The sequence below is a fragment of the Rhinoderma darwinii genome, chromosome 2, assembly GCF_050947455.1.
Source record: "Rhinoderma darwinii isolate aRhiDar2 chromosome 2, aRhiDar2.hap1, whole genome shotgun sequence".
In the NCBI taxonomy this organism is placed as follows: domain Eukaryota; kingdom Metazoa; phylum Chordata; class Amphibia; order Anura; family Rhinodermatidae; genus Rhinoderma; species Rhinoderma darwinii.
Window position 1 is genome coordinate 40,651,608 of NC_134688.1, and position 17,753 is coordinate 40,669,360.

At 43.8% G+C, this 17,753-nt stretch overlaps 1 protein-coding gene across 2 annotated transcripts in view; it reads right to left on the reverse strand.

Annotated features, from left to right (window-relative positions):
• The window catches only part of CWF19L2 (CWF19 like cell cycle control factor 2), a 128,320-nt gene that overhangs the window by 7,674 nt on the left and 102,893 nt on the right, over nucleotides 1–17,753 (reverse strand). For both annotated transcript variants that reach the window (XM_075851586.1, XM_075851585.1), the window contains 3 exons: nucleotides 15,715–15,831; nucleotides 15,008–15,163; nucleotides 8,205–8,285 (listed from right to left, as the gene is read on the reverse strand). In XM_075851586.1, the coding sequence (XP_075707701.1) occupies nucleotides 8,205–8,285; nucleotides 15,008–15,163; nucleotides 15,715–15,831 (354 nt within the window). The remainder of the gene's footprint in view (nucleotides 1–8,204; nucleotides 8,286–15,007; nucleotides 15,164–15,714; nucleotides 15,832–17,753) is intronic.

Genomic DNA, 17,753 nt, shown 5'->3' on the forward strand with positions numbered 1-17,753 from the left:
GATATGCGAGAGCGATAGATATGCGAGAGCGATAGATAGATATGCGAGAGCGATAGATAGATATGCGAGAGCGATAGATAGATATGCGAGAGCGATAGATAGATATGCGAGCGCGATAGATAGATATGCGAGCGCGATAGATAGATATGCGAGAGCGATAGATAGATATGCGAGAGCGATAGATAGATATGCGAGAGCGATAGATAGATATGCGAGAGCGATAGATAGATATGCGAGAGCGATAGATAGATATGCGAGAGCGATAGATAGATATGCGAGAGCGATAGATAGATATGCGAGAGCGATAGATATGCGAGAGCGATAGATAGATATGCGAGAGCGATAGATAGATATGCGAGAGCGATAGATAGATATGCGAGAGCGATAGATAGATATGCGAGAGCGATAGATAGATATGCGAGCGCGATAGATAGATATGCGAGAGCGATAGATAGATATGCGAGAGCGATAGATAGATATGCGAGAGCGATAGATAGATATGCGAGAGCGATAGATAGATATGCGAGAGCGATAGATAGATATGCGAGAGCGATAGATAGATATGCGAGAGCGATAGATAGATATGCGAGAGCGATAGATAGATATGCGAGAGCGATAGATAGATATGCGAGAGCGATAGATAGATATGCGAGAGCGATAGATAGATATGCGAGAGCGATAGATAGATATGCGAGAGCGATAGATAGATATGCGAGAGCGATAGATAGATATGCGAGAGCGATAGATAGATATGCGAGAGCGATAGATATGCGAGAGCGATAGATATGAGAGAGAGAGAGATAGATAGATATGAGAGAGAGAGAGAGATATGAGAGAGAGAGAGAGAGAGAGAGAGAGAGAGAGAGAGAGAGATATGAGAGAGAGAGAGAGATATGAGAGAGAGAGAGAGAGAGAGATATGAGAGAGAGAGAGAGAGAGAGAGATATGAGAGAGAGAGAGAGAGAGGTAGAGAGATATGAGAGAGAGAGAGAGAGAGAGAGGTAGAGAGAGAGAGAGAGAGAGGTAGAGAGATATGAGAGAGAGAGAGAGAGGTAGAGAGATATGAGAGAGAGATATGCGAGAGAGAGAGAGAGAGAGATATGCGAGAGAGAGATATGCGAGAGAGAGAGAGAGAGATATGCGAGAGAGAGAGAGAGAGATATGCGAGAAAGAGAGAGATAGATATGCGAGAAAGAGAGAGATAGATATGCGAGAAAGAGAGAGATAGATATGCGAGAAAGAGAGAGATAGATATGCGAGAAAGAGATAGATATGCGAGAAAGAGATAGATATGCGAGAGAGATAGATATGCGAGAGAGATAGATATGCGAGAAAGAGAGAGATAGATATGCGAGAGCGATAGATATGCGAGAGAGATAGATATGAGAGAGAGAGATAGATATGAGAGAGAGAGAGAGATAGATATGAGAGAGCGATAGATATGCGAGAGAGATAGAGATAGATATGAGAGAGAGAGATAGATATGAGAGAGAGAGAGAGAGATAGATATGAGAGAGAGAGAGAGATAGATATGAGAGAGAGAGAGAGAGAGAGAGAGATGTAGAGAGATATGAGAGAGAGATATGCGAGAGAGAGAGATATGCGAGAGAGAGAGAGAGAGAGATGCGAGAGAGAGATATGCGAGAGAGAGAGAGATATGCGAGAGAGAGAGATATGCGAGAGAGAGAGAGATATGCGAGAGAGAGAGAGAGATATGCGAGAGAGAGAGAGAGATATGCGAGAGAGAGAGAGAGATATGCGAGAGAGATAGAGAGATATGCGAGAGAGATAGAGAGATATGCGAGAGAGATAGATATGCGAGAAAGAGAGAGATAGATATGCGAGAAAGAGAGAGATAGATATGCGAGAAAGAGAGAGATAGATATGCGAGAAAGAGATAGATATGCGAGAGAGATAGATATGCGAGAGAGATAGATATGCGAGAGAGAGAGAGATATGCGAGAAAGAGAGAGATAGATATGCGAGAAAGAGATAGATATGCGAGAGATAGAGAGATAGATATGAGAGAGAGAGATATGAGATAGATATGAGAGAGAGAGATATGAGATAGATATGAGAGAGAGAGAGATAGATATGACAGAGAAAGATAGATATGAGAAAGAGAGAGAGATATGAGAGAGCGATAGATAGATATCCGAGAGCGATAGATAGATATCCGAGAGCGATAGATAGATATGCGAGAGCGATAGATATGCGAGAGCGATAGATATGCGAGAGCGATAGATATGCGAGAGCGATAGATATGCGAGAGAGAGATATCGATATGAGAGAGATATCGATATGAGAGAGATATCGATATGAGAGAGAGAGATAGATATGAGAGAGAGAGAGATAGATATGAGAGAGAGAGATAGATATGCGAGAGAGAGATAGATATGCGAGAGAGAGATAGATATGAGAGAGAGAGATAGATATGCGAGAGAGAGATAGATATGCGAGAGAGATAAATATGCGAGAGATAGATATGCGAGAGATAGATATGCGAGAGAGAGAGAGATAGATATGCGATAGAGATAGATATGCGAGAAAGAGAGAGAGATAGCTATGCGAGAGAGAGATGCGAGAGAGAGAGAGAGCTATGCGAGAAAGAGAGATAGAGAGAGATATGAGAGAGATAGATATGCGAGAGAGAGAGATAGATATGCGAGAGAGAGAGAGATAGATATGCGAGAAAGAGAGATAGCTATGCGAGAGATAGAGAGAGATATGAGAGAGATAGATATGCGAGAGGGAGAGAGAGATAGATATGCGAGAGAGAGAGATAGATATGCGAGAGAGATAGATAGATATGTGAGAGAGAGATAGATAGATATGCGAGAGAGAGAGAGAGATAGATAGATATGCGAGAGAGATAGATAGATATGCGAGAGAGATAGATAGATAGATAGATATGCAAGAGAGATAGATAGATATGCGAGAGAGAGAGATAGATATGCGAGAAAGAGAGAGAGATCGATATGCGAGAGATAGATATGCGAGAGATAGAGAGAGATATGAGAGAGATAGATATGCGAGAGGGAGAGAGATAGATAGATATGTGAGAGAGAGATAGATAGATATGCGAGAGAGAGAGATAGATAGATATGCGAGAGAGAGAGATAGATAGATATGCGAGAGAGAGAGAGATAGATAGATATGCGAGAGAGATAGATAGATATGCGAGAGAGATAGATAGATATGCGAGAGAGAGAGAGAGATAGATAGATATGCGAGAGAGATAGATAGATATGCGAGAGAGAGAGAGAGATAGATAGATATGCGAGAGAGAGAGAGATATGCGAGAGAGAGAGAGAGAGAGATATGCGAGAGAGAGAGAGAGAGATAGATATGCGAGAGAGAGAGAGATAGATATGCGAGAGAGAGAGAGAGAGAGAGAGAGAGATAGATTTGCGAGAGAGAGAGATAGATATGCGAGAGAGAGATAGATATGCGATAGACAGATCTGCGATAGACAGATCTGCGCAGGGCCGGCCCTAGGATAGATGGCGCTCTGTGCGAAATGATCTTTCGGCGCCCCACCCCATCATTAAAAAAAATGCCCCATAAAAAAATTATAATGCCCCTTTAGTGCCCCCATACAATATAATAATAATATTTAATAATATAATATATTACAACCCCTTCAAGGACACAGTATTTTGTCCTCTAATTGTGCCCACAGTATTATGCCATCTGTAGTACTCCTACACAGTATATTGTCCGCTTAGTGGGCTCCACACAGTATAGTGCCCCCCCTGTAGATTTTGCCATACAGCCTCCCTGTAGACAGTGCCATAATTCCCTAACTCCTTTTTGTAGACATTGCCATACAGCCCCCCCCACCTCCCCCTTGTAGACAGTGCCATACAGTCCCCCACCTCCCCCTTGTAGACAGTGCCATACAGTCCCCGCACCTCCCCCTTGTAGACAGTGCCCCCAAACAAAAACAAAAATTGTACTCTTCTAGCCCCCGTTCCCATGACGTACTTAGCTGCTCCATGACGGGATCGTGTAGCCTAGTACAGAGTTTCCTCAGGGCCCCTCTACCAAAAATAGTTTTGAGAAAGACAGAAAACGGCTAATAACAAGCACTCCACTCGTAGGGCATGTTCACACACATTTTTTGTAAGGCAAAAAAAAAAAAACGCTTCAAAATTCCTTCAGCAACTGACAGCGTTGTGTGACCTTTTTTTTGGTGTTTTTTCTTAAGCTGTTGAAGCGAATGCAAAAGACGCAGGAAAAAAAAAAAGCTCCAAACGGGCGCCGCAGGTATTTTCTGCCTCCTATTAATTTCAATTGGAGATCAGAGGTGGAAACCACTTGAAGACCATCAGCCCCTCACTCAGATTCCCCCTTGCAGGTCGCGCCGCACAGCCCCCTTGCAGATGGCGCCGCACAGCCCCCTTGCAGATGGCGCCGCACAGCCCCCTGTAGGGAGCGCCGCAAAGCCCCCTGTAGGGAGCGCCGCAAAGACCCCTTGGTAGGGAGCGTCGCAAAGACCCTTGGTAGGGAGCGTCGCAAAGACCCTTGGTAGGGAGCGTCGCAAAGACCCCTGGTAGGGAGTGCCGCACAGCCCACAGCCCCCTGGTAGGGAGTGCCACACAGCCCCCTGGTTGGTAGTGCCACACAGCCCCCTGGTTGGTAGTGCCACACAGCCCCCTGGTTGGTAGTGCCACACAGCCCCCTGGTTGGTAGTGCCACACAGCCCCCTGGTTGGTAGTGCCACACAGCCCCCTGGTTGGTAGTGCCACACAGCCCCCTGGTTGGTAGTGCCACACAGCCCCCTGGTTGGTAGTGCCACACAGCCCCCTGGTTGGTAGTGCCACACAGCCCCCTGGTTGGTAGTGCCACACAGCCCCCTGGTTGGTAGTGCCACACAGCCCCCTGGTTGGTAGTGCCACACAGCCCCCTGGTTGGTAGTGCCACACTGCCCACAGCCCCCTGGTAGGTAGTGCCACACTGCCCACAGCCCCCTGGTAGGTAGTGCCACACTGCCCACAAGCCCCCTTGTAGGTAGTGCAAGGACTACGAAATGACCCTGATAGCTGGCGGGCAATAGACATTCAAAAAAGGACAACTGTGCAGGAGCACACAAAATACCCAGCTTTCCCAGCTATCAAATAAATGTGTGGAAATAAACTAAGATATAACTTTTATTTAGTCTGAGTAAAGGATTAATCCTTTTAGCTAGATTAAATAAAAGTTATCTTAGTTTATTTCCACATTTTTTGATACCTGGGAAAGCTGGGTATTTTGTGTGGTCCTGCACAGTTGTCCTTTGTAGGTAATGCCACACAGCCCCCCTGTAGATAGCAACCCCCCTCCCCCCCCCCCTTCCAGTAAAGATAGCGCCACTGTAGCTCCCTGAAGGAGCGGAATCCCCGTGTGGAAGGGGATTCCGCTCCTGGAGCGCTGCTTGATGCCTCTGTCCATATATGGACAGTGACATCAGTGGAAACTCCTGAAGCGGAATCCCCGGTTACAGTGTTGCAGACGCTATGACCGTCGATTCCACTCCAGGAGAAGCTCCTGTCGTCTGTGTCCATGACATCATTGGCTTCTCCTGGAGTGGAATCCCCGGTCATAGAGTCTGCAATGCTGTGACCGGGGATTCCGCTTCAGGAGTTTCCCCTGATGTCACTGTCCATATATGGACAGACACATCAAGCAGCGCTCCAGGAGCGGAATCCCCGGCCACACGGGGATTCCGCTCCTTCAGAGAGCTACAGTGGCGCTAGTAGACAGCAGAGCAGGGAGATATCTCCCTACTCTGCTATAGTGCCGTCGCTACCGCTATAGCAGCCACAGCACCTGCTAGCGGCGCCACCGCCCTAATGCCCGATGTCACCGCTAGCAGCAACTATGGCTGCTACAGCGGTAGCGACGGCCACTAAGTGAAGAAGCGACTGAGTGGAAAGGCGACTGCAGTTAGTGTGTGTATCCCCGCTGGTAGTTGCAACGGCGCGGGGATACACACACCCGCTGGCGCCCCCTCTTGACGTGTGGCGGCTGGCGCCCTGTGCGACCGCACTGGTCGAACATAGCTAAGGCCGGCCATGGATATGCGATAGATAGATAGATATGCGATAGTTATGCGACAGGGAGACAGACAGAAAGATAGAACAAATAGAGACACAGATATAGCATATATACTGCATATCTTGTGTTAATAGATATGCAGTCATTCTTGACAAACTACTCACTCTTGGGACAGAAGAAAATTCACTGAAATGATTTTCGTTCCTGGCATTATTAATGTGATACAAATGAGAACATACGGAGCATAATTATTAATGCTGCTCATACATTCTAATATGAGGCACAGAAGTAGATGTAGCTGATCTATCCCCTACATAATGATATTCAAACCACGTAAAGATGTCCACTAGGATCTCATGGATATCACATGGAAAGGTTAACTCTGTGCTGTCATCTCACGTGTTAAGGGCCATACAATTAATATAGCTGCTGGCAGAACAATCCTATCCCTCCTGGCTCCCCCATACACACTCGGCTCGCTGCTTGTGTTTTCAGTAGGGAGAAAGCCGCTGCCAGACTCATTTACTAACAAACAAAAGAATCGGGGATGTTGAAATTCAACATGCCCGACCCTCCTCTCCCAGACATCTGCTGTTGGGGGGAGTCTGGATGCCGCCAAACACATTAAATGGCTGGACGGACCAGCTGATATGGCCAGCTTTAGCTCCTCTATTCTTAGCAGATCTAGAAATGAAAGTTTAGGGGGTGACCGGTTTTATTAAGTATAGTTGTCCTAACAGCAGGTCTACAAACTGTACTTTTGAGTATACGCATGTATAATATCATTAGACATAGCAGGCATGAAGCAGCATTTTGTTTGCCAAATTGGGTCCCAAGATACCCCATGATATGCTCATGAGTAATGGGATACAGATGTAGCAAGCACCAACAGTACAAAACTGTGTTAATATTTACACATTTCGCCACAGCGCATAACACTATTTACGTAGCGCATAATTTTTGTACACTATTAGGCCTCATGCACATGAACTTATTTTTTTCCTCCCGTAAATACTGGCGTAAATACGGGTCCTTTGTCACACGTATTCGACCCGTATTCCACCAGTATTTACGGACCCGTGCCCGCTGTCACCAGCATTCCACCAGTATTTACGGGCGCGTTTTCTCTGCCCTAATCTGCAGCCCCTTCTCTCTCTCAGTGCTGGAAAGTGAGAAGGGTCAGCCCTTTCGGGCAGAGTTTCCACAGCGATTGTAAGTAAAAGAAGTTCATACGTACCGTTGTCTTGGTGAAGCGTCCCTCTTTTGACATCCAGTCCGACCTCCCTGGATGACGCGGCAGTCCACGTGACTGCTGTAGCCTGTGTTTGGCTGCAGCGGTCACATGGGATGAAACGTCATCCCGGGAGGCTGGACTGGAGGAAGCAGGTAAGTTAACTTTTAATATTATTAACTCCAGCGGTAGTCACTGTCCCGGGTGCTGAAATAGTTACTGCCGATCAATTAACTCTTTCAGCGCCCTGGACAGTGACTATCCCCCGACGTCGCCTAGCAACGCTCCCGTAATTACGGGTGCACACACGTAGCCACCCGTAATTACGGGAGCCCCATAGATTTCTATGGGCCTGCCCGTGCCATTATTATGGCCTGAAATAGGACATGTTCCATATTTTTCAACGGCATGGGCACCTTCCCGTAAGCATACGGGGAGGTACCCGTGGCCAATAGAAGTCTATGGGCCCGTAATTACGGGAATTTTTACATTCATGTGCATGAGGCCTTAGTCGCTTGTACTGTTGGCGAGTGCTACATTTGTATGTGGTACCCACTCAGTCTCAGCTGTTCTGCCAAGATAAATCACTATTCCCTGCAGGAGTTTGGTTTCCCATCATGTGTCTAAGGTCAAAGCTCTTGGAACAACTACCAGGGTAGCCGGTATAGCAGCTGCTATGGGCCCCAACAGCTAAGGGCGCCCATTTGCACTCAGAGAAGAGGTTGCAGAGGACTGTGGATGATGGAAGGGAAGATCCAGCAATGTACATATCTGGGAAGAAGTATATGGGAAGGGGAGAAATATATGCACATGACATAATATAGACCATAAAGCCCTTGTACATACATTATAGAGGTACTTTCCATAAATCATTATAAAATGTGCCAAGATTTAGTTAGACATAAAGGGTTAATAAAACCAACAAACTACTTACAGATCGTCGAACATCCTTTGTAGAAAGGTCTATTAGTTTCTTATTCATGGACCATTCCTCATCAGATTCCATAATTGCTTTCTGTGCCAAAAACAGAGATTTCGGTCAAAAACTTATTGACTTAAGAAAATGGCAGTCAAAAATGAAAAAAAAACAACATAAAACAAGAGTATTTGTATGGTGCCCCTAACGGCGCATTAAAAAAGCTTGGTGCTCCCTGCACTCACTGTTGCAGTATGGTTTCTACATTGTAACAGCTTAGTGGCTGTAGTCTCCAACAGGGAACGCGTCCGCTATATCTATCCCTACACAGGTGCCAAAATGCTAGGTCATATGAGCTCCTGCCATAATTTTCTTTTTTTCAAAAATAGTAGTTGAATTTAGTACATCATGGGACATAATTAAAGAGTACTCTACCAATCATTAAGTTTTCCCTCACAAATCATCAGTGCATGCGCAGACAATAAACTTTGTAATATATCTTATTAAATAAAAATGCTTCTTTCTTTACTTCTCAGTCGCTTCTTCTGCAACTGTTCAGAATCTCTGCACTCACTGAAAAAACAGGATGGCTATGAGACATGAAAGTCGCTGGAGCTTCTCACCAAGGGATAATATTACAGAGTAGTGCGTGGGGGAGAGGGGGCTGCCTGCGGACAAACAGGTGCCACTTCACATATGTCATGGTGGAGTCGATGATTGATCACAGTATTGATGCTGGGAAAATACAGAAAGCTCATGCAGGAAAGTGATCAAGACCCGCTGCTAGTGCATTAGAAGCAGGGACAGAATTGTGGACTGGGAAGCAGTGCTCCTGAGTGTAGGAGAACATCATTGAAGCTAGTGTCTGCCACTTCTGGAGCGGAGTTCAGCAAAATCGAAAATAAACACATAATAACCTGATTATTATGGCAGGAAAAGTGGCGCTTGGTTACTGCAGAGCCTCCGGACTCCTTCTCTGCACTCCACTCAGCTAATGCCCTGAGTAATATAAATGGCTTTAAAGGGGTTGAACAGGATTAGAAAAACATGGCTGCTTTCTTCCAAAAACAGTGCCACATTTGTCCACATGTTGTGTGTGGTATTGCAGCTCAGCCGATACACTCCTTTTTTTTTTTTTTAAAGGTAGCTTTATTAAGCCTTCATATAAGACAACGGTACAAAATGAAGAAGTATAAAACAATGTTATAAACAGCACATCTGTGCCAAGTGTACAAGGTCAATTTTTAACAAAAACATACGGATATATTACGTCACATATCAGTAAGTATAAATAATAGAAAACAAAAACTACACAAACAGCCTTTCCTTATCAGAAGAAAATGTGAGATAAGAGCGGGGGAGGACCAGTCATAAACGGAAAAACGGGGGACCGCCGAGAGACGTCAGCCAATTCCAGATCCAAGCGACATGAACAATAGCAAACTATGGGCTAGTATAAGGGTTGGCTATCCAAGAGCTCCACACTTTCAGAAATGTATCAGGGCACCCACGTGCTTCATAAGTGAGCTTAAAGAGTGGCAAGGTAGAGTTAACCAACGCAATCCAGGCTGACAATGTAGGAACCTTCGGATGCTTCCAATTCAGAATGATATTCTTTTTAGCATAGAACAAGAGGAGTGTCATGAGAGATCTAACAGCAACAGTAGGTATAAGTTCCTCTACCAAGAATAAAAAAAAGACACGTTCTGGGATCAAGCGTAAGAGGGAGCCCTACTTTAAGCATACATCTCATTCTAAATAATTTGGAAGGGGTGTAAGAAATTTGGTTGAAAAATTTCAATTGAATAAGTCGTGGATATCAAGTGACCTGTTAAAGCGGTAAGCATTTCCTTATGATCGTCTGTAGACACAGAGGAAAGAGTCTGAGACCAACGAACCAAGGCTCTATCAAGTTTTTTATTAGAAGATACAGTTAACAATTGGCCATAAAGTGTGGATAATGGCTTAACCAACGTCTCATGCATCACCCAATCCTCCACCAGGGACGTAGAGAGTCTAATGTTATATCCTGACAACTGCGACCAAAGGGCATGTCTTTTTGTTTTTGAATCAAGTAATTTTTTATTTTCAACAAAAACACAACATTTGCAATACCGTATCGCAACACATATATAACACCCCCCACCCCCCTTCTTCCAGAGTAGGCATGTTCATGAATACATAATACTCAGCACCAAGATCAGTATCCAACATACAAAATACCATTGACATATCTATGACATATGCAAATAGGATTGAACATAGTCCCCCCTAAGACTGACCAGATTCCTCTAAGCAGCGTATATCATCCACCCCCCTACCTCATACTAGACTGCAACTCAGCCGCAACCCCCTATGATGAACTCCGGCCCCTACTTTCCACCCATGGAGACCATATTTTATCGAAGGTATGCTTAACATTTCTAGCTGTGTAAATATATCTTTCCATACGTGTTAACCACGTGACTGTTACAGAATTCCGATAACGTAGGCGGTTTGTCATCCGGCCAATGTTGTGCAATAAGCTTCCTAGCCACATACAGCATACGGGCAACGGCCAGGTTAACATGTTCAGAGATAGAAATATCCTCCACGTACCCCAGGACACATACAAACGGAGTGAAATCTACGGACACCTGATATACAGGAGAAATAGTGTCCACTACCTCAGACCTGAACTGTCGCAGGCGCACACCTTGCCACGTCATGTGTATCAATGTGCCAGGTTCTCCACCACACCTAGGACAGTCAGGGGAGTCCCTGACCCCAATTTTAGTTAGAAATTCCGGCGTTCTGTACACCCGATGTATCAGAAACACATGAGAAATACGGTGTGCCTCATTCAGAGAGAGTTTATGGATCCGTGGACCAAAGGGCATGTCTAAGCTGGAAAAAGCAGAACCTGAGACGAGTTGGGATCTGGTGCTTGGACCGAAGTTGTGCAAAAGTAGCTACTTTATCATCCACTACTGCATACTCCAAGGTCAATACACCCAGGGTTGCCGATTCACTAGGGTTAGGGAGGCCCCTCAACTGCAGCAGAAGCGGGTTATACCAAAGTGGTGACCTAGGTGACCAGGACTCCTCTTCTGAATCTAAGATTTTTGCCAGACCTTCAGTCAGTCGATACACTTTAAAGGGAATGTGTCGCTAGAACTTTTTTTTTTTTAGTTAAACAATTATTATTGTCATTTTTTCACAAGTCAGGAAATATTATAAATTAGATTCTAATTTATAACATTTCCATGTGCTGGCCACTAGAGGGAACAGTTCCCAAAATTGCAGAATGGTCAATGTGGTAAAGCAACCTCATTGCTTTATGCTGCAAATTTAGGGTAGAGACACTCTCTGTAGTGTCCTCACACAATCCCCCCTCCCTTATTCCGGCTAGTGCCAGGAGAAGGAGGGGTTTGAATCTTCAAACCTCCTACACTATGTGCCGCCATTTTCTGAGCGACTGCACAGTGTAGGAGGATTAGATACAGGGTTCATCAGACAGTAGAACATGAACATAGTACACACATCACATACACGAACATAAATTACCTGCTCCTGCCGCCTCCGCTCCTATTCCTTGCACCTTCGCTTCCTTGAACATATGGCCGGAAGCCGCGGCCGGAAGTCGTCATCTTACTGTCCAGCAGCGGCTTCCGGTCCACATGAAAATGGCGCCAGATTTCGCTCTGAGAACGAGCTTCGTTTTAGTCTGTGTGGGAGCGGTGCATGTGCCGTATTCCATCTCTGTATGTGTCGTTAATCGACACATACAAAGATGAAAAAAAATGGCAGCCCCCATAGAGAAGTAAAAGTAAGAACAAAGTAAAAAGTAGAACACAAGAATACAAATAAATATAATTTATGTTAATAACAAACTAAAAGCAATATGATAAAAAAAAATAAAAAAAAATCATGACACCTTCCCTTTAATGAAGCTGAATTGCAATACCAGACATCTCATGGACAGGTGTAATTCTTTTGTTTCAGTTTCTTTCCGTTTGTCTCCGTTCGCTAGGTTTCCGTTATTTTTTTGACGGAAGCAAAATTGCAGTTTGCAGAACTTTTGTTTCCGTAAAAACAAAAATGGAAAACAAGTGCACGGAAACAAATGGAAAGCAACTGAAACAAAGGAATTACCATTGAAATCAATGGTAATTCTAACGGAACCGTTACTTTCCGTTTAATCTTTCGATCCGCTCTTCCTCTGACGGAAGAGATATAAACGTATACCAACGCTTGTGTGAACTCCGCCTTACACTAACTGTGCTCAACTATCTATCTACCCCCCCCCCCCCACAGTTTAGGCCACACACAGTCAAGCTGTAACTTAGCTCCACTTACTACGGAATTGTTTGAAAACTATAGATGGAAATGAGGCCTTATGGGACGTAACTAAAAGCATGGAAATAAGTTATTTATACATTTCCGTTCTATAAATCTCATGCGTTATCCTCGTTGTCACCCACCCAAGAGGTTATCCATGTAAGGCAATATGATAACTGGAGTTGTGCTTTAAAATGGTAAGTACTGCTGATATTACCAAACACAATGGAACATATGCCATCATCTCTCACGAAGTCTATAAAACAACAAGCACGGCAGCAAAAGAGCAGGCAGGAAGGCCGGCAAGTGTCAAGAGTAAATGTTATGTCGGCTGCTTTTTGCCTAATGAAATCTTGCCGGGGCTCAGTGTCATTTCACTGAATGTGTTCCTGGACTCCCGGTGACAATTGCTTATTCCGAGTTCTATTTGCAATGTACTTCACCTTTTGCTGCTGAATACATTGAGGTATGATTTATGTCTGCAATAAGTCCCATAAATCTGGGATAATGAGTTTTTACTAGGTGTGCAGGAAACGCTTCCATACGCGGAGCTGTTGTCGGATTGAAAAGATGTGATCTTTACGTTACAAAACTTCAATTTACTCCGGAATTTTGGATGGGAAAGTTGAACTTTTTGTGCTGAAGACTGAACGTTTCATTATTCAGAAATAGAACAGAATATTTTCAAACTATTATTTTTCCCCCATAATAAAAACAAAAAAACAATTTGGGAGCTCTTGAATACATAAAATAAAAAACGATGGAAAAGAATAAAAACATTTTCAGATTCGGAATAATGCTACATTCAGATGAGCGTGTCCGATTTGCGCGAGTAAAGAAACGCAGCTTTTCACCACATTTCATGTCCGTTGCGTATTGGCATCAGTGCGCTTTTTCACGTCCCTGCAAGCACTTATTTCTCTGCATTTCTTTGTAACTGTTGCGTGAAACACGGACAGCACACGGATGAAGTCCGTGTGATGTCCGTGGTTTTCACACAGCCATAGACATCAATAGGCGACTAGGCGCACTAAAACGCACCAATATAAGAAATGCAGTGAGTTTTATGCAACGGCCACTCGCTGTGTGAAAACTCACGCATGTGTGAATGGCCCCATTGAAATCAATGGGTCTATTTCCAGGCACAGCACACAGACGTGTATTACGCTTGTCTGAATGAGCCCGTAGGCTCTGTTTACACTGAAGGCACGGTTGTGTTTTGCCTGATGAAAAGATTGGTCTAGTTTGCTTCACTATTCTACACCCAGTATATATAAAAAAAAAATGTAAAAAAAAATTAAACCAGACTGACCTATTATAAATCAAAAGGATCCATCTTGAATCTTGTAAAAACGGAACCGAACACAGATGAACTGATTTTTATTATGGCTATACAACATTTTAGAAATATCGACCAATCAACCTAATAGGTCAACAAAAGGAACGTACTAATATAATATTCGTCACTAAAAGTCCCAGAAAAGTCACTACGAGTTTAGATCACGTGACTGCTGTATACTTCCTCATCTGTGATGTATTATACTTTGATCACGTTCCCTCTTCCCCTTTCCGAAGTATGAAACGTCACAGATCATGTGATCAGTCCACCTCTGTAAGATACACCCCCTGAATGGACCGTTACGGATCATGTGATTAGTCAACCTCTGTAAGATACACCCCCTGAATGGACCATTACGGATCATGTGATCAGACCTCCTTCTGTAAGATACACCCCCTGAATGGACCATTACGGATCATGTGATCAGACCTCCTTCTGTAAGATACACCCCCTGAACGGTACAGATAATAAGACTAATCCTGATCAGGAAAATATCAAAAGCAGTAAATGGAACGGCACAATCATGTAGCCGCTTGACTGTGTGAGTTTACAAAGAGGACTATTATTTTTATTTTATCGGGGTATTCCCATCATAGACTTTGTAGCATATCCACAGAGCATGGGGTTCTTGTGGTCTAGATCATGATCGGCTGCTTCCGTAAATCCCGAAGAATTAAATGTAGAGGCACAGCCACGGGGGACAGGAGAGCCACGCGCAGTCAGGGGGCCACCGTTCTGGAGATAAGTGCGGACCCGCACTTATCAGACATTTATGGCATATACCATAAATGTCTAAGATGGGAATACAGTTTTAATGATTTTTTTTTTAATTAGCAAAAATAAATACTTACTCCTAAATACATAAAATGTCTAAGCCAACCTCCAATCCCTATTAGCTGCTCAGGCTCGCCTGGGGGGGGGGTCTCATGTGACAGCGTGTTTGATGCAAAGCCTGCTTTGGATCAGTCTTTTGGCATCACATATGCTCATCTCTGCCCTTCGGACTGGTCAAGATGGCTTACAGGTCCCATTTGCATATAGTGTCCCCTTTGTTTTCAACTCACCCTGTTGTCACTACGATCTGGATTACAGTTGCCGTAATTTAAAACGGATCTTTTCTAGCACCAGAGTCCCTTTCCTACCAAAATCTCAGTTTACTAACCTTGAAATAAATTGGTGCCATATCTCCCACTTCCTTTGGCAGAGGAATACATTCATAGACCAGATGGAAACGCTTTTTCAAGTTTATGTTTGTTTCAAGAAAGATGCAGTCCAGTCCTTTATCGGCAAACATCCTGACCAGTGTTTTACGGAAAATCTAGAATGGAGGAATCAAATAAATATAAATGGCGCCATCTAGTGGAGAGGCCCAAAACAAAAAACGCAAGGGGTATTAGGAATCAGCTCGGGACAAATGTTGATGGACACATAGAACAATATGGAAATTACTATGGGGAGTAGTAGGGCAAATACTAGGGCAGGAATACTAAGGATAAGGAAAGGCCTATAGGCAAAATATTTGGTGGGCACCCCCTCCCATATGCCACCTCTGAAACCCAGGCCCTCCTTGACAACATATTGTACCCACATTTAGGAGAGGTGGCCATGAATTTGATAGATATGCAAGGCAGGAAGAGTAGGTGATGGAGGCCTCCTATGGACCCAAAGATGTTGGGGGCCCCCAGGACACATGCCCCGTTTGCCCTCCCTTTAATCTGGTCCTGGATGAGGCAATATATTACGAGTGGCTTACAGCATGGGGGAGAGGTTTATAACAAAATTATATTGTAGGTCCCTAGTTTAGGAGGCCCACATTTATAGACCGTCGGTCATATTTTAGGGGATTTGTGAGGATGAAGAATAGATCACCTGAATTTCATTCCATATGTCTTCATCCAGCAATGTGGCTGCAGTGTAGTGTTGTAAAGGAACGATCTGACAATGTCCCTCTGTGAGCGAGAGGTGGTTAGGAAGACACAAATATACCTACAAAAAAGTAATAAAAGATATATCCTGAGAAAAACAACGTGTTTAAATTGAATGTCCACTTTATTACCATTTCATTTTAGGCCCAATATTCTGTGCTGTAATATGCATTAAAGTTTTAATGTAAAAGTCATGATAATCAACTAGGCATTGACGGCAACCTATGAGAACTTCCTAGCATCAACTGGTTCTTAATAGTGTACAGCCCCTATTGAGCTCAATTCAAAACACGTCTTCAGTCCACTTGTGAGCACCCCCTGGTGGTGGCTGCAGGAAGCCAGATTATCATTTAACTCGATGGCTACGTGAAAGAAAGCAGAGGATCTGGCGTTCTGACTGCTATACAGATATATTATGAAATATTTCAGCACAGAGACGTGGACCAATTCAGAAAAGAAAAATAAAACAATAGGTTCATCAATTCTTATTCCATTCTGACGTATCGTCTGTATAATTTTAGCACAAGGATTTATTTGATTCTTTTCACCAAAGGGCTCCACGTGACAACCAAATAAATGTGACCAGTCCCAACACGCTGTGATCTGCACTATGAAAGGGGACATTTTCCCTACTCTTTATCTATCGTAGTGCTGCTGTGGCAACAGTCAATAATGTACAAGCCCTTGAACACTATCAGTTTTCATCTTCCAGATGCCAAAGCCAGTACCCAATGCCCCATACCAGGTTGCTAGTGCTGAATTTCACTGCACAGCAATTTCATGCTAACCTGATTCACTCCGCGGCTCGTAGCTACAAACTAATCTTGTTGTAATCTGATGGAAAGAAGGAAAACGTAGCGTCTTCCTTCGACTTTACTGCCTTGTACAAAACCTTCAATTTCTCCAGTTTAAAAATAAAAAAGCAGTAAAAGGTGTTTGACAAATGATTTGTCACGGACCTAGCAGGAATCAATGTTCCTATTTTAAGGTTATCGAGAAGAAACCGCTTGGACTTATGGGAAACTTCTTAGTAAAAAATTAATGTTGCTTAGATAGCACGGCATAAACGCGTGGCAATGTCTTAATGAGTCTCCTGGTTTACTGCTCACATCGAGTGTTTCTGACAGGAATCTCCTACTTTTTCCTGCTTGATTCCCGTCTATCATTTTTTCCATCTTCTAATACATTTAATCATGCTGTACGTGCTCCTGCTTGACACCAATCCGCGCATCCTGGTGTCTTCATACTCTAAATTAACTGCGATCTGACCCTCTTGTCTTCTCCACCTTGACAATAACCCAGAGTAATCAGCGAAGTCGCTCTTTCTGCACGGCTCTTTTCACTTTCAATGGAAATAATTTTTTTAATAAGATGATATAGTTCTAGTTGTTTTGTGATCTGGCTTTTTTTTTTATTATATCAAGTAGAATCATTTACAAAATGTATTAAAGGGGTTTCCTTGGATAGACAAACCTCTGTTCATATGATCTGTTAGGATACATAGACATCATAGGGGGTTCTTCCGCTCAGGATCCCCCTCCATTAGCCAGAATGAGAGTCGCTATATAGATTAACTGCCTCTTAGGAAGACTTGACGCAGCAATGTATTATATGGCCATTGTGTAATACTACATTCACCCAACACAGGTGTGGGTGTTTGCCAATTTCTGAATGCTGAGGGGGACTGCATTCTCAAATGGGGTGGTCTGTAAGACAACCCCTTAAAAGAATATCGCTGTTTGCTATATAATGTTTCATAACGCTCACAATGGAGGAGATTTATCATGCGGATAGGAGATAAATGTCGATCTCGGGACAACCGCTTTAGCGGCCACTTTGGAATCTTAAGCTAATATACTCAGCTGGTGGTCACCCAGGCAAGATGTCAACCTGATCTCCCTCATCCTGCAGAACAGTGTACCAGAAGAGAATCAAATGAAACGAGACATACCCATTTACACAAATGTGAGCATAATTGTTTTC